This window comes from Eutrigla gurnardus (assembly GCF_963514095.1).
Source record: "Eutrigla gurnardus genome assembly, chromosome: 14".
Taxonomy (NCBI): Eukaryota; Metazoa; Chordata; class Actinopteri; order Perciformes; family Triglidae; genus Eutrigla; species Eutrigla gurnardus.
Window position 1 is genome coordinate 7,391,021 of NC_139937.1, and position 26,034 is coordinate 7,417,054.

Sequence of the window (26,034 nt, forward strand, 5' to 3'; positions counted from 1 at the left end):
CCTAGACCGGGAACAGGCTTTGCGTGTTCACTCGTAGGCAGACTGCAAACTTCAAACTACTACACATCACAGGTTAGTAAGTGATCAGTTCCTAAACTTTCCAGTTGGAAAAGACGAGCAAAAATACACACGACTTAAGCAACGTGTAACGTTATGCGGTCCATTCAATAAATTGTGTTATTGTAGATCATTCATTCGAGAATGTCGTGCTAATGCCGCTAGCTAGCAAACTGCTCTCAGCGTTAGCTAGTGCCATGAAGACTAGCTACAGCCTACTTTAATGGCAACTCACATCGTCTATGTGGTAACGACCCGACTTTAGCGTCCTTCACCCCTACTGTATTAGTAACCGGCTGCGTCACATTTATTTACTATCAAGTAGTGGACTGAAGCTCAGCTATGAGCTACAGCTTCGGTACCCTAGCTATCTACATGTTAGCAAGGACACATGGGTAAGTTGCTGCCAACGTTAGGTCACGCTGCCTATTTTAAACTGCGCTACGTCGCTTTATCGTAGTCTTGTGAGACTAGACTCAGTGAGAGCTGAGTGCGACTCTAGTTTAGATTGTAGCAGATATACTGTGGCCCTTCATTCACAGCAGCATAGCAGCAGATGAAGCACAACTGTCTGTGGGGTGAAAGCAAAGCACCTGACACCGTGCCAGCCATTGAATGACTTTCTGACAGCTGTTGACCCCCTCAACTGCTCCTGGTTAATGTTACGACCAAAATAAGGACTGATTCTGTCTGTGGGCTTTTACGTTTATGTTAATGTCAATGTGGATATACGTCCCCAAAGCCCAAAGTTTTGTCTGAATGTCAATCCAAGACCCAAGGACATTCAACTTACAGTGATTCTTTTATTTAATGAAAACGTATTTCATTTCAGTATTTTTACTCACTCAAGTGTCACAATATTGTCATTGTATTTTTCTCTTGATAGCTTTAATTATTATAATTCAAATTTAACTGAAATTGTTCTGTTTGTGTGGACATTTTCTCACCCATTAAGTCTCAGTTTGCCAAAATGAAGAACACTGTTTTTGTTTAAAGTGGTCCCGATGTTCTTATTCTTGTAGGTTACATTTTTGAGACTGATATCCTGTTAACTTTCAGCTTGCAACTCTTTGTTTACATTCGTGGATCTGCAGCTCAGGCATTGCTGCAGTTCATTTAGCTTCATAAGCTCTCAAAACAAAGAATTGTCACTAAGCTGTAACCTACCTACCTAATTTTAGTAAGCTTTGCAGCCACATTTGTAATTATGATAGTTTTCTCTGATTTCCCTTTTTGTTTTGTTTTTTGTTTTTTTTTGTCACCTACATATACTTTGACCAATAGTAGATTTTGAAATATCATACAAAATTGTTCTCGTCATATTTTAGTTCTTAAGTGTTGCTGTCATGCCTGCTAAAAGGACCGCCAACAAGAGGAAGACTGAGCCTATCGCAGAGGATGAAAAAGGCCCCAAGAAAGTGAAAGGTAAATCTATGGCCTTAAACATACAACAGATATTTTTCACATGTCTTATGCCCATATTTATTTTTCTATACCACAGTCGTCAAGTTTGGCCTTGTAAGACTTAATAGCAGGTCAAATGAAATTCAACAACTGGTATGAAATTGTGTGGGTGTGTTTTGTGTCTGTGTAACAGTTTGCCACAGGAGTCATGGCAAGGAGGCGGGTCACGTTCTTGTTCTGGGTCAGGGGGATGTTGGACAGTTGGGTCTAGGCGAGAACACCATTGAGAGGAAGAAGCCGGCTCTTGTGTCCCTGCCAGAGAAGATGGTGCAAGTGGTAGCTGCAGGCATGCACACTGTGTGCGTCAGCGACACTGGCAATGTAAGGAACCTACTGTCTTCTTTCTGTTGTATCGCAAATGCTTTGGCTCTCTGCTAACATTTCAAGGGTCTTGCATTTCCCAGATTAACAGTTTTTTTCCCCTTTTTCTTTCGTAGGTTTACACTTTTGGGTGTAATGATGATGGTGCGCTTGGTCGGGACACAACAGAGTCGGGGTCTGAGATGGTTCCAGGAAAGGTGGCGTTGGAGGAGAAGGTGGTCCAGGTGTCGGCGGGGGACAGCCACACAGCTGCAGTCACAGAGGATGGAGCAGTGTACATATGGGGCTCCTTCAGGGTTAGTTACCTGCTGCTTTCTGCCACCTTTCCCTACATCTAGTCAACTAGTGGCCTGCTTACATCACCGGCGTTACGCTGCTAAAACCGACTTGTTTTGCATTTATAATTTAACCGGCTATTCATAGGTTTGCCTAACTGGTTTTTATAATGAAAGAGTAAATGCACATGGAGCATCCAGTTGAGCATCAGCCAAAATGCTTAATTATTTCTCCTTTTACTCTCCTCCTCTCTGGGGAATTCTGCCCCGCCCCTCTTTCCTGCAGTAAGAGAGATACAATTAACAGGGACTAACATAACATCTGTTACAGTAATAACCAATATGACAATGTGATTAACATAATATTGTGTTTCTTTATAAACGGACTAACGGAGCAACACAAGGACATTTGCTTGTTTACGAGAAAGTTTGTGTTTCTTGGGGTGATGAGACATGGCAGAGAAACACTTTGATGAATTTGATGCCAAGGAAAAGATAATTAAAAAAAAAAGAAAAAAGTGAGGCGATTTGAACACAGCAGGAGTTTCTTCATTCTCATTCATGGACTCTCATTATATTTTACTGTTACTGTTTTACTGAGTAGCTGCTGAGTCAAGTGTGACACATAGTGGTAAAATCCAATAGTCTGGTCCAGAGTTTGGCTTAATATAAACTCTAAAAATGTTTTACACCAGCCCAACCCTAAGAGCTCAAGTATTAATACTTTTTGGGTTTGTCCATCTCTTATCAGTACAGTGACAACAAAATCCAAACTTTGATGAATATTTAGACACATCCATTTTCCTTGCTGTGTCCTCATTTGGAAAAATGATCATTTGTTTCCTCAATTTCATCCTTAACATCAAGCTTTTATCTCCACATAAAACTTGAGTCCCCATAAATTCTCCTTTTTTCCATTCATTCAATCAATACTTTAATTTTCATGACTTGATAATGTGTCCATCCTCCCCTCTTCTGCAGAGCTCCAACTGCAAAATGGATCTGGTACAACTATAAGAAAAATATAATATTTCCTGTAATAATAACTATTCTACTCACATCACCATTATTCAAGCAAACCAGGCTCTCTGTATCCATCAGCTCCTCAATTATCAAACCAGTGGCATCTCACTAAAATGTCACATTCTTATGTTTTACTGTCTGGAATCTTAGTTTGTAACTCACACGTTCTTGAACAGCTACACTTGTACTGCTGGAGTATAAACTCATGATCCAGTCCCTGTGTATTTGGTATTATCCTGAAAATGGATGGTATCAGATTTATAATTGCATTTTAAAATTTCAACCGTTTGTTTGTCACTTGACTGAGCTTTTAGGTCACCAACTGCTTTTCATGTCGGTCCAGTTAAACTGAGATGCTGCTCTGCAACTGTAACAACAAATTAACACTGTCAGACCACCTGCTGTGCTATAAATAATACAGCATAAAAAGCAACCAGAATCTTCTTGTCTGCTGCACGTCCTCTCATCAGTTCTCCTCCCTAACTGCTTCTTATTAGAGATGATCTTCCCACAGTGTGACCCTTTGAACTGTTTCTCGTGTCTCATCGTTCTGATATCTGTAATATCTGCCTCTCGTGGCTACATGACCCAATCTCTGACCAAAAGTTCTATATTTGATTTCTTCTCCATGCAGTTTTTATCACTCTTCCTGCTAGGTTTCTTATAGGTTTTCTTTATTAATACTCAATGGCACAGCAACACTTACATCTCTATTATTTCTGCCTACCTTCTGCAATCCCACTTGATTTATGAAAACGGTGTCAAATGTCTGTTTTGAAAACAAATCCAGTGTATTTATTGGGATTTATATTTTAAATGTGTCTTATATGAGCATTTTAGAGTACATCCCATCAATTAGTTTCCCCCCAGGAGGTAATGTGGCAAGTGGAAGTTTTCTAATTGCATCACCTTTTATTGCTGAATTACATAATATCTCTATGCCCCAGGCAGGTCTATTCTCAAAGCAGCTGCACCCCATTCTTAGTGTCAGGCGTTTTCCTCCTGCTGTAATCATCTCCAGCTCGCACTTTAATCTATCCTTCCATCGCTGCAGGTTTTGTTTTATCATCCAAAAGAAATATACATCAAAAATACATGATCAAGTAAAGAATAAAGTACAACACTTACCAAAAGTTACTTTTAGTTAAGCTAGATTGCCGGATAGGTTGGGTTTTGTTTTTAGTTCAGTTCAGTTTGGTGTGAAGACTGAAGTAGAATGAATGCTGTGTATCAGATATTTGTGGACACAAATCGTATTGCATTTACTAACGGTCACAATACAAACCTGCACAATGTTTGGTCTAATGTATTACTGAATGTTATTATGCTCAATGAAATCAAAAAAATATGCAGAAATGTGAAATATTTCATAATAAAATAGACACTTGGCATCTGAGTAGGTATGCAGGTTGGTTCCAAGTATTAATACACTGTGCCTTCTTTTCCCAGGATAACAATGGGCCAATAGGTCTTCTGGAGGCCATGAAAACATCTACCGTTCCCATCAAAGTCCCCATCACAGAACCCGTTGTGAAAATTTCATCAGGTAAGAAAGTCTTTTTTTAGTGCCATATGATTTTTGTTTGTTTGAAGTTTGTATGTTTGTTTAATTTTCATGATTCCTCTAATAGGTAACGACCACCTTGTACTGGTTACACTGGCGGGAAATCTGTACACATCCGGCACTGCAGAGCAGGGGCAGCTGGGAAGAGTGCCCAAGCATTTTTCAGACCGAGGAGGCAGGAAAGGCCTCGGTAAGTGATGCAAGCTTTTCCCAGGCCAAAACTTCAACTTATGATTGAACAAAAGTGTACAAGAGTTTTGATTGTAAATGATGTGTTTTCATATCATGTGTGTGTATTGTGGTGTTCTGGCTGACTGTGTGTCCTGTGATTTCAGAACGGTTGCTGGTACCACAGATGGTAAAAGTCCAAGGGAAAGTTCACTTTATAGATGCCTTCTGTGGGGCGTACCTCACATTTGCTGTGACAAAAGATGGAGATGTTTATGGATTTGGTCTCTCCAACTATCACCAGCTGGGTCAGTATGTCACACCAGTGTTTCCTCCTTTGATGGTGTCCGTTGACCAGATTGTTGTTATAACTTTACCTGCTGTGGTATCTGACATTGCTTTACGGTTAGCTATGAGGGAGTTGCTCACGTTCTGCTCTAAAGTAATTGCACCCACCGTTGTGAGGTTCCTTTATGTATTCTTGTACCTTTTCTTTTTATTCAGGCACTAAAAGCACCAAGATCTCTTATGTCCCAGTAAAACTACCATGCTTCAAAAACTCTACAACTTCCTGGGTGCAATTCTCTGGAGGTCAACATCACACACTCTGCCTTGATGCAGCAGGTAAATTCCAACTAACTATATTGAAACTAAATAAGTAGTTAACAGACTTTAACTTCAGATGTTTTGTTCCTCTAGACTACATATTAAGTGATTAACTCATTGTATTATAATTCAAGGATATAACCCAAACCCTGGCTAAAATGATGAAACAATGGATGAAACAAGAATTACAGGTATACCTAAGTACTGTGACTAACACACTTTTCTCTTCATCTTTTAGGACAGGTATATAGCCTGGGCAGAGCAGAATATGGTCGCCTTGGTCTGGGCGAAGGGGCAGAAGAAAAAAGTGAGCCCACACCTGTGATGGGGATGGAGTCGGCCAGTGGAATGACATGTGGGGCGTCTGTCAGCTTCGCTGTCACCAAAGAAGGTGAGAAACTAATCAAACGCAGCCGAGGATTGAGTGCATCAAATTCTGAGTTGGTTTAATGGTGTTATCTAGTGCGTTTAAGTCCTCATTCCTTCATGAAAAAAGGAGTTGTTTAACAAGCCTTCTAAAACATAGGACTCAAGTGTTTTCTGACTGACCACCTCTATGGTTCAGGCTATGAAAAACATTCAACATAAACATTTTCACACATACTGTGCACATCCATCCACCTTGACCTGCTCCCTTCACTCAGATGCAAGAGGCTTGTTTCAGGAAAACACAAATAGAGTTTGAGCTTCAGCATGTCCCATCTTCAGTGGCTGAAAAAATAGGATCGGGGAGGGTGAAACTTAGTTCTGGCATGAATTTGGCCCTGTGCAAAATCTTTATTTTGCACAAAAAAAAATGACTTAGCTGCATTGTCAATGTCAAATTCAAAGAGAACATGCAAATTATATTATAAACCAATGAAAATTAAAAAATGAACAAAACAATGTTTTTATAGTAATAATAATTATACATTTACACAAAAGTAAATACAATTTTAACTAAAGATAAGGTAGAAATCATATATTTTAAATATGGGATAGTCCACATTCCTCACAGGCAATTCAGTTTGTATTTTGGTGTGGAACAATAAATATCCATTGTTACAGGAAGCATACTGCCAGCTGATTGAGGGTAAAAGGAATGCTTACACTTGCTGTTGCTTGTGCTCTCTCCAGGATCTGTGTATGGCTGGGGCATGGGCACCAACCTGCAGCTTGGCACAGGAGAGGAGGAAGATGAATGGAGCCCTGTAAAGATGACGGGCAAGCAACTGGAGAACCGCACTGTACTGATGGTTTCCAGCGGAGGGCAGCACACGGCCCTTTTGGTCAAAGACAAGCAGGAGAGCTGATGTCCATCTCAGAAAGTGGTCTTTTCTTTTTTTAGTAGTTTCAAGCCGGGGCCTTTTTTCATGACGCCTAAATCCGGGGAGGGCTTGATCTATGTGTGACTTTCTGTGCTGAGCCGAGGGAGTGTGAGACGTTTGGGCCCTTTTATGAGAGCTCATCTCTTCCTGATGTGGAGAAAATATTCATGGATGTTCTGTAGATCATGACAAATGAGATACTATTTTTTTAAATCTAGTTTTTGATGTTCTCTTTTCATCAAAAGTCATTAGTATGACTGCAACATGGTATGTGATGTTTGTGAATGTGACTGTTTGCATGTACGTAAAGGAAATGAGAGTGCAAGCCTTTTAATGACTTCCCCAGACAACAATCTTTTTAATGTTTTTCTTTTTTCTTAGCAATAATTCCACTAACCTTGGTTCAGACAGGACATTTGTACTCCGTGAGTTTAAATTGTGAAACTACTGTTCATTGCCACACAAGTGTTACCATTTGGAAATATGCTCACACATCATACAGTGTTCTGCTTTTTTGTTGGGTTTTTCTGTCATAAAATAAAGATACAATTTTAAGTTTTCAAGCCTTTTCTTATCCTATGCATAAAAAATTACCCAATTTGATTTAGTTATTTTCAGTGCAAAAATACAAAACTTTTGCTGCTTTTCTTTTTCTTATTTAAGTAGACAATGTATTTTTAGTTTAGACTTTAAACTATGTCAAATGTCTCACTTTCGCTTTGCAGAAATTGTCTCAGATGTTTTTAACCCTTTTCTGTCTTAATCATTTTCTGAATGATCAATACAATAGTTTGGCAGTTAAAAAGGTGCTCTACACAATCTTCACAGCATCAACACAGCAGCAAACAAGTATATGCAATGTAAAGGTATAGTGGAATAATGTACCTGAGCAAAGATGGAGTCGCTGTCCCTCTGTGTGTGTTGTTATCCAGGCTTCTCTGGACTTGGAACATAGCAGGCTTGCTGTGCATGCTTTAATGCATGCAAGCATTCCCTACATCGCACTCATACGGCGGTTACCGCTGGCTGACAGCATTCTCCCAGAAGTGTTGTGCTCCCCCTCACATTAACACTGTTAGCTCTGTCAGCACTGTTGCCATTGTGTGCACTGTTAGCGGCCGGCCCAGCCGTCTCTATATTGAGAGCCGTGATTAGGCACTAGATGGGCTCCGAATCTCGTATTGAGCACCCTTAATGGCAATGTTGAAAATGTGCAGTTGCAGCCCTTTAATGAAGTTATCAGATATTCCAATAAGGGCTGACATTTAAGTTTGTTAACAAGTGACCTAAAACTAAAATTTGTTTAATTTCATTTAAGCAAGTAAAAGGAAGAATTCTGACCATGCTAAATGCAACTTATTTCACGTTAAATAACAGGAAAAAGAAACGTGTCCACGGAAGCAAGAAATTGACTTGTTTCAATGTCTTGACAATATAACACATTTAACTGAGTTAAACAGTTACAGAAGGTATGGGCATCATGCTTTTTGTCACCATAGTGTAAGCGATGTGGACCAGAGGTTTTCAAGTTGCCTTTCCAGCACACGACTGAGCCGCTTTATGTCTATTACGTATGCAAACAACATATTCCATTCACATAGAGTCGTGAATGTTAATCAGAAACACTTAAGAATGCAAATGATGGTGCAAGTACATCAAAGCTGCATGCGTTTGTGTTTTATCCGGGGTGAAATGCACAGGGTCTTTGCTCGTCTCATCTTGCTTTCATCTGGCCAAAAGGACCGATGATGAAGTACAGTATAAGGGCTGTGAAAAGCCCTCGTGGCAGAAAGCTTCTCAAAAAGCTTTGAAATGCAAAAGTATCTTTCATAAGCAGTTAATTGCAAGGAGTGAACCTCGTCCATTGTTTGTTTTGCATCATAATGTTGTCAGGAATACATTCGAAGGTTCACATCAGTAATGGTTGCAGTGGCTGCAAGAGTCTTTCAAATGCAGGAGTGATGACTGTTCTTACCCCTTTCCAGCTTGAATGTTCACACCTGTTAGTGTCAAACATCTGAAATGGTTCTGGCTGCTTTCCTCATCACACCTGTCATGGGTACTACAGATGTATTGAGAGCCGTTCTGCCACAAACATCAGTTATGGTTTATTTTCTTTTTATATTGTAGTGGCAGTTATGTAAAGTGATATGGTAGTTTCAGCTTCAGCCAAAGACCTACAACACTGTGCACAAAAATGTTTTTTCAATGATGGATATATAATTGGGAAGGACTCAACCAAACAGAGGTGTTGCCTTTGTTCAGTAATGAGTAGCCAGTAACAATGACATTAAGTCATAATATCAATCACACTGATCAAGAAGTCATACATCCATTATTTTTTCTTCACCCATTGTGGATTTAAAGTTTATTTTTTAAAGAGCACATTGCATTTCTTAAACCTGTTCAACGTGTTGCATCTCTGTCCTTTGGTTCTGCATCTTCAGGACTTTCAGACCTTCAAAACAAAATTCTTCCTAAAGACTTTTTAAAAAGTGACCTTAATAAAAAAAGCTGTCAAAAAGGTCCGTCTGTGACATCTGTTCACAGCTTCCCATATGCTGGAGCATCGAAGGTCTCATCAGGCCCTCAAAACCCAGAAACCCTCTCGTATGTTTGCAGCACAAAGAGAAACAATCCTGCAGGAACTCAGCAATATCATCCTGTGATTAATCCCATTCACTTATAGGAAGTATAACAGGATTTTTTCAGAATGCATGCGGGCTCTAATCTTCCTCTAGTTAAACTAATCACAGGGGAGACCGAGGAGTCTCAGGCACCTGCACCGCCTCACATTCACCAGAGTAATGGAGGGATCGTCATTAATCACAGCAATCGGCTGCTCCACGCGGAGCCGTACGTGAGGCTTTCATAAGCTGTTTTTTGTTCTGGTAACACTGTCTTTGTGCGCCCTTTTCACCGCACATCTGTAACAGGGTCGTGACCGGCCCCATGGTGCATTCATGAGCAGCATCATCACGCTATTAATATTATTATCTTACAATAGGACACATTTAGCATTCAATGGCATCGTTTAGCTCTGCCTCGATTGGGAAGTGGCTGCCGTCGAGTCACCCGCTGCTTTCTTAATTATCTTGTCATTTAAAATAATTCTGGGTGAAATTTCTCAAGTATGTGTTAATCAAGAAATCCAAAGTTCTGGTGATTGTTTGAATGCTTTGGAGAGGCCTTTTTTCTGGGGGGGGGTTCATGATGAGATCCGTCCTAATGGGAGCCAGTTGTACAAATCATTGCATTCATACTCTGTTTCTCACACACAGAAAAATTGGACAAAATACCTTCAAATGCAGGTGTGTATGTGGGAAGTGAAGCTGTAGAAGGACAAATATGGATTGAAAGAAAGCAAATGTAGCCTCAAACAAAAAACATCCTTTTAAAAAAGATTATGAATGTCCAGATGGAAGAATAAAACTAAAGTTGCTTAGACCCTATTTAAAATCACGTGATATGAAACATTTCCAGATCATTAAATAATACTACTGGAGGCTTGAATTTCCTAATGAAGTGTAATTTTAACACCAAGAAGCTGTTATATTAAACTATCCGGCTATCACCGGCAAGTCCTATTTTATTAGCAATGTTGTATGAGCATAATGTAACGCCTCTTTCCTCGCCACTGTGGAACCACAGATACAGTCTTCAGATCTAACTCCTTGTTCTACGGAGAATGGATAGAAATGACTGGTCAGTTTTGGAACAAATGGAAAATATCATGATTTTTGTGTTAACTTTAGGTTAAAGGAGTAATTTTAGGTACTAAAATATCAACATTAACAAATCTGTATATGGGAGAATTACATTTTAATTGTTACAACCACCATATCAGACAGTTATCCCAAACACGAGCACTTAAATGTGTTTTTCAAGGAAACACTTAACATCCATTTGCAATGTTCTTTGCTGCTGCCCTCAAATGAGAGCCTGTTTGTTGTTTGTGTGAGAAAGCATTCAGCCCACGCTTCTTTTCCACCATATAGATTTTAAAACACTTTGAAGACAACACATATTGTTTCATAGCAGTTCAATTAACACCATATGGAGGCTCAACTGTGACATCTGAGAAATGCTCCTCTCTGCTCTCAGAAAATATTAGAAACCCTTTTGAAACATTTGTAAAGCAGCTGTCTTCAGACAAACACATCATACATGTCAACATACTTCCTGTGTCTGGATTTGATTCAAAGGAGCCGCTGCTCATTGGTCGCACCGGAATAACAACAACAAATGCCCCTGGCTGCTACTGATGCAATACGTGATGTATGAAGTACTACATGTAATAAATACTCCACTGTTGCCATGGCAGGGGAGCTGTTGTTTTGAAGTCTAAAACGGAAAATGAGAAAAAAGTGCATTTCTGTGGGCGCAGGAAACCAAATGAGTGGCTCTCTTGCTGGTAAGCTGTTGGTACTCCTTTGCCTGAGGACCACATTTGTAATTACAGGAGATTGCTTTGATATATTGAACTCTTTGTCCAGTGGGCTGAGGGCCTCTCGTGAGGCTCAGACCGGAGGACTGACGGCTGTGCAGGGACTCGGACCGTTCGCGGGACCGACCTCTTCATCTGATGCACGGAGTTGTTTGTTACTGAACAGGTATCAAGCCCATTAATGATCACGCGGCATGTGACTCATTGCTTTAATGGACTTCTCTTGTAATTATCTTGATGCCGGTGCCGTATTGATTCTGTACTAATTACCTCCAGAGGTCTACGTGAAGTATGATCATATAAATCCCCATTATGTTTGACAACAGGACGGTGTTCCATTGAGGGAAGCAGCTCGTACAAAGGGAAGGATCCTGTGAAGAAATTGAGTTTGTCAGCCCAGACTCTTAGGGAGTGCATACAAATTATTTGGGGGGCCTTATTTGATTTTTTACTTGGCTGAACCTTTGCAGCTCATAACGCTCGAGGCGTCGTCAAAAGCCAAGAGCAGGATTCAAAGAAAAACTTAACCCTGTGCTTGATGAAGCGAAATGTAAGGTTCAGCCTTCCAACAAGGCTACAATAATTTTTGTACACTCCCTGTGACTCTCAGCTGGCAGATGGCACCCAGTTTGAATCCCTGTCTCAGTTCCTCAGCAGGGAATACCAGAGGAGTTGCCGCCTTGCGAAACATCCGGGGAAACTGCTACTGCTTCAGAGCTTTCTGCATTTCGAGCATTTCGGAAAAACACCTCAGGCAACCAGGCGGCCCGATTATCCATGTTCCAGCAGGCGTCGCACAAAGCAGCACGACCAAATTACCAAATCCATTACCAGAATCTCTGCATAATCACCATCTAAACAGCTTGTTCTTTTTGGGTGTCTTGTCCTTCTTTCTTCAGTTTGGGGTTATAGGGTTTTGACTCAGCACAGGTGTGTGAACCAGGATGCTGTGCTGTATGAAACGCCACATACAGTATGTAAGTGTCTGCTGTTGAGACGCCTGTACATCTGTAACGTAGAAATATCGTCTTGGCTGTAATGTTGCGGTGTTATGGAGCTAAGTCATGCTTTTAACAAGATGATCAGACCAAGCAACAAATCTGCTGAGCAAGACATCTCCCTCCCTCACTGACAGTAGCTCTCCTCACCAAGTCACATAGCAGGAATTCTCTGGATGAAACAGAAAACATGCATCTGAATGTTTGATGCTAACAAGGGAATAGCAGCATGGCGACACCGAGAGCTCTTCTGAGCGCTTCAGCAACATTCCCTCTCTTTTTTTCTCTGTTTATTCAAGTGCACCAGCAACCATTAGTCAAGGTCAGTAGATGAGAACGTTCGGTCATCTGCTTGTCACTCTAGTCGGCGGTATCTCTGCGTGCAACACAGTGTTTGATAGCAGATGTCTGTTGCATGTGCAACCGAGCTCTCAGAGAAAACACAAGATGGGTCAGAGAACTGTTTGTGTGGGAGCAAATATCTCCGGCTACACATGACAGAGAATCTGTCTGCTGAGGTGTTTGACTAAATTATTAATTCTGTTGCTGTTTCATTTGTCTGCAGTGAACAAATCGGCAGAGCATTGGGAGCATAGTGTGTGTGCTCAGTAGAGGAAATCTTCAATGTCGGTCTCCTGGTGGCTCTCTGATGTCTGGAACGTCTGAGATATTCAGACTGAATGCCTCTCATTCGAGTGAGTCTGAAAGAGGAGTGAGGATTACGCATCATCAGGGATTCTGCTTCAGCAGAGAGTGATTTCAGCCCTTTAGCATGTGCTAGAAATCAGTGGAAGGATGTTTGAACATGTAATGGAAGAAGAACACAAAAGAACTTTAATTTTCAACACATCTTCTGTGGAGCTCGCTGGCATGTGTCATTTAGGTGCTGAGTGCCTCCATAGGAATGTCTCATCATCGACTGGCTGCTACCAATCATGGCTGATACTTGACTTGCACCCGTGCAATACAGCTTGCACAATTCACAATTGTAATTGGAGGTGATCCCACATGCACTGTTCTGCTGCCGAGAGTGCAAACCAATATACGGCTGAAAATAGCCCTCAATAAAAAAAAATTTGATTTAAGATTTATATCTTCAGGAGGAACCAGTGGCCCGGAGTCTGAGAGTCACAGGCTGTGGGAGTCAGAATGTATCGAGATACAGACTGATGCATTGTTGTTTTTGGTATTTCAATGGATTTTTTGACAATAACAAAATATATAATATGATTGGTTGTACTCATTTATTGATACATTGTAAAATTAGCTAATGCTCAATGAATCTGGTGACCAGAACCCCCAATACCTAACCAGAACCAGAACCAGAACCAGAACCACGACCAGCCTGTTCCTGACCAACCCTCAAAACAAAAATCTTCACCCTAAAATGTAATGATTCATATTATGGGACGTGCAATAGTGTTATCAAAATGTATATCCCTACACGACCCCCCAACAACAACAACAGAAAACAAAATATTGGATTGAATCTGAAAGTTATTTACAACAATATTTAAAATTTAAATTACACAAGATACAACTAATGCTGTTCCATATGAATGTTTGAAAACACTAAAGCAGTTATCACAACTACACAATAAGGTACTTTCGATAATATATCTGCTGGAACAAAACACAAAATGTGAAAACATTTAAAGATCAAGTACTTTTTTTGTTTTTGCAAAAAGAACATAATGCTGAATAAGGCATTACGGTACATGTCTTCATCACATGTTAAATTTACATTTACGAATGCTCTTTCTACAGGGTGGTGAAAGGCGATAAATAGTTTTGAAGATTTGAATCGCTTCGCCTGACATTTATAGCACTTGGTGTAAATACTTGCTTATAGAATATCTCATGTTACTGATTGATTATAAGTGAAACTTAATGGTACAACAACTCGACAGCACATTGAAACAAAATAAATCACATCATCACTGTTACAGAACAATATTATCTACACACTTGATATATAGATGCCTTTTTAAACAGAATCACATTGCTGCAGTGGTAAGATGGGAGGCAAAGATTTAACTGTTTTAATGTGCAACAAAATTAAAAATGTTTTCCTCAGTTTTCTTGCAAGTGTCCAAAGATCATCAATGGAAACGTCCGTTCCTACTAAAGCGTTTGATCCAGCCTCCGTGCCGGGTTGAGGTTGGGTTGTAACAGCAGTGCCACATTCCTCGTCAGTTCCTCAGTTTACTGTCAACTGGATATTTTTTTGGTTGTGCAAAAAGAAAAAAACCCAGAGCAGCCTAGCTGCTAGAGGAGTACAATGAATCAGCTGAGCACTGATGATCCTGGTGAATATGTGCTGGGAGCCTCAGTCATCTCGCTTCATCATCAAGGCTGTATGTTGACGTTATTAAAGGCGTCTTTCACAAAGATCTCTCCATGTATCGGATGGAAAAGAGGAAAAACTGACACGCATTCATTCACCTGCTCTGAAATTGTTCTTGCTCATGCGTGTGGCCTTCATCCTGATTTCTCCTCTTTCCATCATAAGAACAAACATGACATTGAGTACCTCCTTTCATTTGACAGAGAAAAGAGAATCTCAGTGAAACATTCACATTGTTGGATTCGTGTCACGACCAGTCTAGATCTACAATGCATTCAATCAGTATTTAGGGTAGAGACACGTCTCTCTTTGCATTGGCTCTGTGCTCCTTTAAACTTGAAGTTAATTCAGCTTTAAGGCTATTATAAAATCATTTTTTATCTTAACCATGGGTGACATGCCTATGTGCAATGTAAAGGAGTCACTCATACTGACAAACCCACAGACAATCATCACAGTTTACTTCAGGTTTTTACAAAACATTATAGTACAGTATCTTTCCTGGTCACTCTCTGCCAGCCCTGCATCGCAGCAGTGGACTTCTGGTCTTCTGGTCTTCATCAAGTGAAACACATGACCCGTTGGATTGAGGTCACGTGACGTGGCAGTCACCGCTTGTCCATAAAAAGACTCCTCTCTGCAGCCTTGTCTGTGTATTTAGGATCTGCCTGACCATCTCATCATTGTGGAACTGTGTATACACAGAATCCCGCTCTGTTCCCCTAATAAGGATAAACACTTTAACTTCCTATTTTTGTATTGTGCATAGCCAAAATAAAATTCTTGCGGTCGATATCCACCATGGTCTTGACGATGATGAAGATGTGGATGGGAGTCCAGCAGACGATGAAGGCCGCCACGACCACGAGGACCATGCGGGTGATCCGCCGCATGTTCCTGTCCTTCTCTTTGGAGCCAGAGAGCAGACGGACACTCTTGAGCCGCAGGATCATCAGACCGTAGCAAATGGTGATGACCAGGACGGGAACCACGAAGGCGAAGATGAACACGCAGATTTTCATCACCGTGTCCCAGTACCACTCGGGTTTGGGGAATCGGAGTTCGCAGACAGTGTTTCCTGAGGAGTTCAAAGAAGTAGATGTTTAATAATAACCCGGCTCAAGTGGATTTTTTTTCTTCAACAATAGAAATCTCTCACCTTGCACTGTCACCTTGGTAACAGCCATGATCATCACAGGGACTCCGACGGCGGAGGAGAGGATCCAGATGCAGACGTTGATGAGCTTGGCTTTGGCGGGCGTGCGGAAGTCCAGGGCTCTCACCGGATGACAAACGGCGATGTAGCGGTCCACGCTCATCATGGTGAGCGTGAAGATGCTGGTGAACATGTTGTAGTAGTCGATGGCGATGACCACTTTGCACAGAACCTCGCCAAAGGGCCACGTGCTCATCAGATACTTGGCACTCTGGAAGGGGAGGGTGCTGGTGGCGAGAGCGTCGGCGAGAGCCAGGTTGAAGATGTAGATGTTGGTGGCGGTCTTCATCTTGGTGTACCTGGTTGGTTGGGAGAAAAAAACGATTTCAACTCATTCAAGGAGAAGTGATTATTAGCTGAAGGAGATTTCATTTTTTCACAGAAAAAATAAAGAGTGTGGTTGACTCCCACTAAAACGTTTCAGAGCAAGAAACCAATTAGTTGTTTGTTCTAATACATTTCCTGTCTTAAACTAATGGGTGAGCAAACGTTTCCTCTCTAATAATATCAAACTAATAAATTAGCTTTTTAGGTGCATAATATTTCCATGGCACAACAGTAAATGCCAAGAGCCATACACCTGCATTTAACTGCAAAACGTTTTCTTTTTACACACTATACTATGATTTTATGACTTTTATATACATATTTTACGATTATTTTGTTAGGAATATTTTTATCAGATAATATACTCTTTTCTTTTTATATGTGTATGACATACTATACTATGCCATATGAAATATTAAAAAATGTATTATACACGTTTTAATATTATATTTTGACTTTTCATTACATTTTCATGACATATTATTGTGAGATTTAATAACTTTTAGTTGAATACTATATTGTGATTGTCTATGACCTATTATACCATGACTTTATAAAAAATGAAAAAGTATGACATTATTTATGACATTACATTTCCATGACGTTTTGTGACATACTATGCATGGACATTTCCTGACATTTTATAAATAACCAAATACTATGATATGACTTCATGAACTTTTTTTCTGTATGACGTACTGTCTGAAGTACTGTCTTTTAAATACTTTACTAAATACTAAATAAAATACTTTTTGACATACTATCCTGTCTTTTATCGACATACGATACTATGACTTTTTTTCAATACTTTTTTCAACTTACTAGACTATGATTTTTTTTTCAAAATGCTATACTATGACTTTTTTCAAGACTTTTTCGGCATACTTTACTATGACTTTTTTCAACATGCTATACTATGACATTTTATGGAGATACTATACTAACTTACTTTTTGACAATTTTCAACATACTGTACTATCATGTTTATTTTTACAAACTAGTCATACAACTGCTGATATTTTATGACTTTTTGACCATTTTTGACATACTGTACTATCATGTTTATTTTTACAAACTAGTCATACAACTACTCATATTTTATGACTTTTTGACCATTTTTGACATACTGTACTATGACATTAATTTAGACATACTAGTCATACAACTATAACATTTTATGACTTTTTGACCATTTTCAACATAATGTTCTATGAAATTTTTTTTTAAATACTATACATGATTTTTTTTTTTTTTACAAACTATGACATATTCTGACATACTTTTTGACATACTAGACTATGACTTTTTCGACATGCTATACTATGGCTTTTTTAGATATACTATACTATTACTTTTTCCAACATACTAGACTATGACTTTTTTCGACATGCTATACTATTACTTTTTTCAACATACTAGACTATGACTTTTTTCGACATGCTATACTATTACTTTTTTCAACATACTAGACTATGACTTTTTTCGACATACTAGACTATGACTTTTTTCAACATGCTATACTATGACTTTTTTCGACATACTATACTATTACTTTTTTCAACATACTAGACTATGCCTTTTTTCGACATGCTATACTATGACTTTTTTCAACATGCTATACTATGAGTTTTTCGACACACTATATGATTTCTTTCCAAATGCTATACTATGACTTTTTTCAAGACTGTTTCGACATATTACACTATGACTTTTTTTCGACATGCTATACTGACTTTTTTCTGAAATTTTTCAAAATACTTTACTTTGACTTTTTTTTCAACATATTATAGCCTACTATGTTTGAGTTTTTCGACACAAGACTTATGACGACATACTATACTATGACTTCATTCGTGACTTTTTTCGACACACAATATTATGACTTTATGTCACTTTTTCGACCTACTATACTATTTTTTGTGACTTCTCAACATGCTATTCTATATTTTTTTCAACATGCTATCTTGACTTTCATCTATACTATACTATGACTTTAAAAAAATGCTATACTATGACTTTTTCAAGACTTTTTCAACATACTATACTATGACTTTTTTCGACATACTATATTTCGATTTTTTATGACATGTAATACTGACTTTTTTCAATATTTTTTTCCATATACTATACTATGACTTTAATTGTTAATTTTATGACACTATACCCTTTATAACTTTCTTCAACATGCTATACTATGACTTTTTTCAATACTTTTTTGGACATGCTTTACTTAGACTTTTTTCAACATACTATACTATGACTTTTTTCAACATACTATACTATGACTTTATTGGTGACTTTTTTCAACACACAATATACTGACTTTTTCTAAATTTTTTGACACACAATACATTACTTTTTTTGACATACTATACTGACTTTTTTCAACATACTATACTATGACTTTTAACATAATATACATTGATGTATTTTTTTGACAAACTATACTATGACATATTCTGACTCTCTGACTATTTTTGACATACTGTGACATTTTATGATCTTTTGAAAATGTTTGACATACTGTACAATGATGTTTTTTTGCACATACTATACAATGATATTTTATAACTTTTTGCAATTTCAACAAACTGTACTTTGACGTTTTATCGCTTTTTGCCAATTTTGGACATACTGTACTATGAAATTTTATGGCTTTTGCCAATTTAACACTCTTTTTTTAATATCCTGTATCATGAAATTTGATGACTGTTTTAGACTCATCGACATAGCCTACTGCACCATGACATTTTGACCATTTTCAACACACTGACTTTTTTTGGACATATACTATATATGACTTTTTATGACTTTTTGACAATTTCAACATACTGGACGTTTTATTTGACATTCTATATATTACTTTTTTCAACATCCTAGTCAATATTAAATGGAATTGAACTGCATCTTTCGGTTTAATTAAAGGCATACATTTTTAAAGATTCTAAGAATTATGAGGAAGAATCAGGGTGAACAAATCAAATGACAGACAGGTAACAGGCAGGCTGCATAGCAGGTAAGAGACAGGTAGCAGGTAGTTTCCAAGAAACTACATAGCAATAGTAAAGAGCTTACAAGGAACAAAGGGAGGTGAACTGGTATATGCGGAGAGTGACTTATGATAAATTGAAATGTCGGTGATTAGGTGGCGGGAAAGCCAGGCAGAGCTGATAAAAGAAACGGCAATAGGTGTCTATGTGGAAGGGGATGTCAGATAAGCAGGGCTGGCAGGAGAGTCTAAGGGCATCCTGTACATGGTTAGAGGATGGAAGGTCCAGGGAGTGAGGTGAGGGTGCATGGCGTGGCAAAGTGAGCAACAGCTGGAGACAGGGACAGAGTGCCAGACCAGGCAAAAAAAGATACAAGAAAGTCCTTGTGGCACTATATTATGACATTTTAATGGCATACTATACCATTACTATTTTATACCATAAACTATGGAGACATGACTAACACATGTTAGACATTTTAATGACATAAACAAGTTTGAGTCGATTTCAGCTGAAAAATCCTCCAAAACTCTTTTCCCCTTTCTCTGTAAAGATGGATCCATCCACATGAGTGCACATGATGACAGTAGTCGGTCATTTAATTAAACTGCAGCAACAAGCTCTGAGGGAAGACAAAGACATGTCTTACCTTTTGTCTTAACCCCCACAGAGATGTATTAGATCTCCCTCTGAATGTAACTATTTTGGGAGAGAGTGGGCACAATGTCTCTTATTGTCTTTAGTTTTAATGTTCTGAATGGAAAAACAAACATAAATTCCTGTTTCATCTTCCACACAGTTAATAGTTTAGTGAGACAATTAATTTGATTGACATTGGTGGTCCAACCATCACAGAGTTGGTTCTCATTTCAGCTCAAATCAACATGAATCCTCAAAATCTGAACACCTGAATCAGTGCCACAGTCGTCACTTTTGATGTGCAGGTGAGGGTCCAACATGTCACTTATTTCCAATGCAAAATAATCATCTGAGTTTATCACATCATGCCCCGCCTCATGTATGAGAGTAGGTGTGTGTGGGTGTGTTAGAGTGACACACTGAAACTGTGGGCAATGAGAAAGGACCATTATACTGTACTGCACTGCAAGTAATATACATATATATATATATATATATATATATATATATATATATATATATATATATATATATATATATATACATATATATAATATTGTTTTTTACACACATTCCATTCTTAAAAATACCTTTACAATGATGATAGTCCTTGATAGTGTGTGGTGCTTGTCCCTTTTAATTGCTCATAGCCACTAAATTATAGTTGCAAATATGCGCTTCATCATGACTGAACTATGTTTTTTGTTGCTTTAAGGTTTTAATAAATAGTTTATTGATCTTTGTTTATCGTGTATTGCTTACCTGACCACCCCGTACATGACGAGCACGTTCCCAAGCAGTCCCACCACACAGATGAGCGAGTAGAGAGCCGTGATACAGACGGCGATGATGAGACTTGTAGCGTCCCTGGCTGCAGCCTTGTTGGTCTGGTTGCTGTTCGAGGGCGCGCGCAGCGGATCCTCGGTGAACGAAACATTGAAGGGAGTTATGGAGACCGAATCGTTCAAATAACCGAAAGTGTAGGGAGGAAGAGCCATCTCTGATAGCCGCTCGAAGTGAGCTTGTTGCGCACGGAGAAGTCAAAGATTCCCAGAGCAGGTTCACAGGAGCGCACCAGAACTGAGCGTCAAATTAGTAATGAGGCGCCCAGGAGAGAGACTCTCTCTCTCTCTCTCTCTCTCTCTCTCTCTCTCTCTCTCTCTCTCTCTCTCTCTCTCTCACTCCCCCCCCCCCCTCTCTCTCTCTCCCCTACTCTGCCCAAAGCGGCACCATTTGTCAAAGTGCTCTTATTAGCTCTAGCATGTAATAATGATTCATCGCATCCATTTTTTTTTATTATTCTCCTTATTGGCTTTTCTCCAAAAATAACAGCCCCTGCCACCCAGCAGCTCATCAGATCGTGTCAGTCAAACCAGATCTCTCATTGTTCGATCAGACATGCTTTATTGAGCCATCCCTCTTATTGCTGCCTGTCTTCAACCCCTGAGGTGCTTGTTCTCCCTCTCTCCGTGACCGGTGGCTTGTGTTGGGGGAGCTCTATTAGAGGAGTGACAGTTCTCACCAGGCAGTCACCTCCATGAAAGGACCCAACTAAACCAGGGAGTGATGTAATTACCTGTCAGAAGCAAGGATGAGTACTAATTTGAGATGGTTTTGATGGCATATGGCAGCAGGTGAAGTGTATTGATTTCTAATTCCCATGAATTGTCTCCCAACCCGAGCATATATATATTCATTGTCTCTGCAATTGTGTTGGTATCCATTACATCTGCATGAGCAAGCAGAGGCAGAACTCTGTATTTGCTGTCGATCAATATTGAACCAATGTTGCTCATGTTTGCCATGGTCCATCAATGTTTATTTGCAATCGGGCACGTTGTATGTTCACGTAATGCCATGTCTCGTAAATCCTTGATTAAACAAACGTTTGACTTTTAATGCCATGCAGGTTTCTGTTTTCACATTTTGAATCAGAGCGCTCATTTATCTGAAGCCACCTTTTGTCTGTGGCCCATTATTAGGAGCATCAGAAACCACTAGGAACACACAGCTGCATGTCATCGTGTGTATCTGCTGAAATTGGCGCATGCATGTGCAAGTGTGCAGTCAGTTTTTGTTCAGGTTTAATTGTTAATTTGACATGTCTGTGTTCATAAGCATGGCAGGCTTAATGCACTGTGACCTTTACAAAAATACGCCTTCAAGCATCAGGGGACAGCCAGAAGAATAGAGCCAGCATGCTGCACAAAGGCTCAGATGTATCAGAGACCTCCCTCTTTTCTGCTCCTTCTAAAGATAGATCACACACATCTTCCTTAGATGAAGAGCTGTGATTAAAAAGATCTGCCTCCTTTTGGGAGTTCAGCGAGCTCATTTGTCTTTCATTAACGAGGGATGTTTGCGGCATCTCTTTAGATGTCTTGCAATCCACAGGTGAGCCTTATTCGCAACATGATGTGCAAGACTGAATCTCTGGATGGAAATGTCAGTTGGACAATTTGTCATTCAGTTGATCCGACACTTTTGTCCAGATGGAAATATCTCAACATATATCAAAGGGATTGCTATGAAATTCGGTACAAATATTCATGGTTCCCAGAGGATCACTCCATATGACGGGTGACCCTCTGGTTATTCCTGTAGTACCACATCAACATATTATTCAAGATGGATTTTCAATTAATTTAGGACAGACATTCATGGTTTCCAGATGATGTATCCTAATAACTTTTGCGCTCCCCCGACGTCAATTTGTGCGATGACCAAAAACTTACGTCATACCCAACAGCATCAGCTATACCTTTAATGCTAATTAACAAATAGCAATTCACAGTTAATGAGTGGGTGGCTGTGAAGAATAATGCGTTGCTACATAATAAAAGAGAATACAGTGGAAAGAAATTCAGTCAGAATACTTTCAATTTTAGTGCAGATGAGATCAGCCAAAGATAGAAAAAAGGAAGCAGAAGACAACCAACTATCAGTTTGAGTGTAAAGTAATTATAAAAGAGCTATACGCTTGTCTGCAATGCAAAGTCTGAGATCTGAAGGGTGAGCTGCTTTTAGTGAGTGTGAGTTGAGGGTAGGGGGTTATCAAACAGACACCTCCCATCACATATGTTTCATTGAATTCAGCCCACAACCCCCCAGAAGGCTCGGCATTATATCCTGGTCTAATGGTGCTGGTGTACCTACAACTCTGGCACCGACGCCCTGATCACATTCAACCTCAACAACGGGACCACGGGACACTCCGCTGGTGTGAAATGACTTACACAGCAGTCCATGAAAGTCAATTCTGCTTCATTTCAGTTACATCTGTGTGGGAGTGTATGACACCTGCTGCCGAGTTACGATGACATACAGGGTTAGATTAGAGGGCCATCTATCCCCCCTAATGAAGGGGGCTAAAAATACCATAATGTATGACTGCAGGGTAGGTACTCTCTGTAATGGCAGCGAGAGTGTGCATGATGAGCAATATCTCTGTACACAATCTGAGATGTGGTCAAAATGTGGAGAGAAACAGAACAGAAATGGGTCTGGATGTACGGCAGACGACAGACTAAATGCTGCCGTTGCTGTTGTGGTGTTTATGTCCTCCGCCGGGGGACGATCACTCACAATTCCTCTGAACAGGCACTATGATTACTCGCATCACTCATCAGCCCAATGGAAACCTTGGGAAGCATTACGCAGCCTCCCCGAACCCATCAAATACATGTCAGCGAGAACAGACGATTCAAAGTGGGCTTCATGGTGAGGTTTTGTTTTGCATCAGGACGAAGTGATGACAGCGCATGTTTGATTTATGAACAAACAAACAAGAGAAGAAGGCTCCTTTCTGTCGCTGCTGATCGATTAAATCTCAATGAATCATGTTTAACACACTTACAAAAACATCTTGCATCGATTGAGCCATGATGATTGTTGCACTCGCAGTCATTTTATATTTTATTTGCTGTTGTTATGAGCAGATCTGTTTTATATCTGCTATCCGGTTGCATGCACGACAGCGGTTCTGATATGAGCTGGTAACTTCTGAAAGGTCAGAGAAAAAAGAAATACAATAAAAGAAATACATACAGTATTATAATTTGACATTTTATTTTTCCACGTTGCCACTATCTTTCTGCACATGTGGTATTAAATGCAAGAGAAACAACATGAAAACACATGTGCTGAGGCTTTGGCAAGGGTTTAAGTTGTTTGTTCTGCAGCTGTCAGAGCTGAGGCTCAGCAGAGGAGCTGATCTTCTGCTGGCTGTCACATCGTATCACTATCCAACAATGACCCAGCAAGCCACGCTGAGTTTGACCAGTTTCTATGTGATCACGTCATTTTGCCAACACACATTCAACAATATTCACTGCAGCAATGAGACAAATGACACACCATCCATGCACAATATGTTCCACTGTTATGGATGCTTTTCTGCACACAGACTGAAAAGGGGACAAAACAAGTGTCAGTGACACCAAGAAACCATCAAATGAAACCTGACAACCTGACGCTACCTTGCAAGCAAAGAGATGAACAAGAACATAAGCCTCCCCCAAATAAAAAATACAATTTCCTTTATAAAACGTGATGGGTCAGTGTGTACGATTATGTGTTATTCATTTGCAGAGAAGCTACCGATGCCCTGCTGTGGTATTATGCATTCGAGGACAGAATAAGACAGGCTGTGATCCACAAATCTGTCTCACACACAAAATACAGTATCTCTCCTCTCCGAGTAGTGAAACACACATCAAAACAGAATACTTTAATGCATCTTCATCTAATCCTGCTTGGGTTTCTTCAAAACGTATTGTCTCTTGCAAATTAGTCTTATAGACATGTATTTTCTAGGAGACAAGATTATGGTTTATTTTTAGAAACTAAAATGTATAATTCAATTCACCCTCCCCAAAACAATCATTTTCATACGCTCTTTCAAGATAAATTCACACTTTTCTGTTACACTACTTTTCCCCCTTTAACTTCTACATTCTGTTTTTGAGAATCGAATTAGACATGAAGGGTTGACTTAGAGTTAAATTGGCAACTGCAAAAATGAGGTATTCAGGTTTTTATGAGTCTGTAAACCACTGAATTGTCTACATGGACACATGGTCACTTAGAGGAAGTTGGAACATGTTAGCCTCCTCAGAGAGGTTCAGGCTTCTTACTGCATGTTATGATCTTACCTCACCTGGAATACATCAAAAATAATATCTTATAAATAAAGAATTTATTTAGCGTTGGTTGAATGGTTCTTCTTATGATATCACTTCTTATGATACTGATAGTGCCGGGGCCTCTGATTGCTAAGTTACTGATGCCTGCCAAATCCATTTAGTGTTGTTGTCTTTCTTAATGTCATTAGCAATGCGATAAGTAATTCCTAGTGTAAAGTGTGAAGAGTTCCTGATTGCGGTGCTAATCATTTAAAATATTCGACCCCCCTCAGGCATGATAGCATGTGATTGACAGACATATACACTGAGTAGCTGTAGCTGCTAAATGTAATGTATCACCGAGGTTATTTTCATCTGTTTCGTTTTTCCCCTTCCTTCACAGCAGTGTTCAGCAGTGGCGGCAGAGATTCAGCAGTTTCAGTTATGCAATTAGTTATGCAACAGCGATTTGTCCGGGTCTGGGACTTGATTCGTTTTCTCATTTCTGTCTGGAGGAGGCAGCCAGCATAGATATGACAGAGACAGTATGCTCTAATTGGAAATGTTTAACGCACCCTGTGCCAGTCATTAATTAAACTCAGCATTCTGTAGACAACAGCAGAGGCCAATGTGTCTGATCCATTGTTTCTGTTCAAGGAATAATGTCATGCAGTGATGACTGAATGAAGGCATCACAATTAATCAAAGAAGGGGCAGGGACAGCTTACAGCCCCCTCCCCCCCTTTTTTTCAGACTTTTCTCTTTTAAAGGATTTTCAAATCAAAGTCTGAGGCAGCTTCTCTTTTGAAAGAGTATTAGTCATTGCCGTCATCCACTGGGGGTTGTGTGCAACGGCAGGGCTCCTGTCCTTGACCCACCCCGAGCCAATTCATGTCTTGTACTGTACACTTTCCATTACTGCCAAGGGAGTTGGTTATAAATCATAACAATGTTGTGAAAAGAATTGCTGTGCAGTGCAGAGCAGAGTGTGATGCAACAGCCGAATATTCACATGCAAGCTGCTTGCTGTATTGATTTAAAAAGATGACAGTGACATTTTGCACAAGAGGAAGTTTAAACTGAAGTACTTACTATTGTGTAATTGTTTCGGCCCTTAATGAATACCCTGAATGTTGGGGTATTCATTATATTACTCATTAAT

The 26,034-nt window shown here is 39.5% G+C and overlaps 2 protein-coding genes across 2 annotated transcripts; one reads left to right on the forward strand and one right to left on the reverse strand.

Moving 5' to 3' along the window:
- On the forward strand, positions 1-7,340 carry rcc1 (regulator of chromosome condensation 1). The gene is made up of 10 exons (XM_084026692.1): positions 1-72; positions 1,386-1,482; positions 1,655-1,842; positions 1,959-2,138; positions 4,590-4,686; positions 4,772-4,894; positions 5,040-5,180; positions 5,377-5,496; positions 5,717-5,869; positions 6,595-7,340. Exons 2-10 carry the CDS (start codon positions 1,404-1,406, stop codon positions 6,768-6,770), a joined length of 1,257 nt encoding a protein of 418 aa, XP_083882818.1. The 5' UTR covers positions 1-72; positions 1,386-1,403; the 3' UTR covers positions 6,771-7,340.
- A 6,353-nt stretch (positions 7,341-13,693) lies between these two features.
- Positions 13,694-20,798, reverse strand: oprd1b (opioid receptor, delta 1b). The gene is made up of 3 exons (XM_084027362.1): positions 20,512-20,798; positions 15,737-16,092; positions 13,694-15,655 (listed from the first exon to the last, which is right to left on the reverse strand). Exons 1-3 carry the CDS (start codon positions 20,745-20,747, stop codon positions 15,318-15,320), a joined length of 930 nt encoding a protein of 309 aa, XP_083883488.1. The 5' UTR covers positions 20,748-20,798; the 3' UTR covers positions 13,694-15,317.
- Between the last annotated feature and the right edge of the window lie 5,236 nt (positions 20,799-26,034).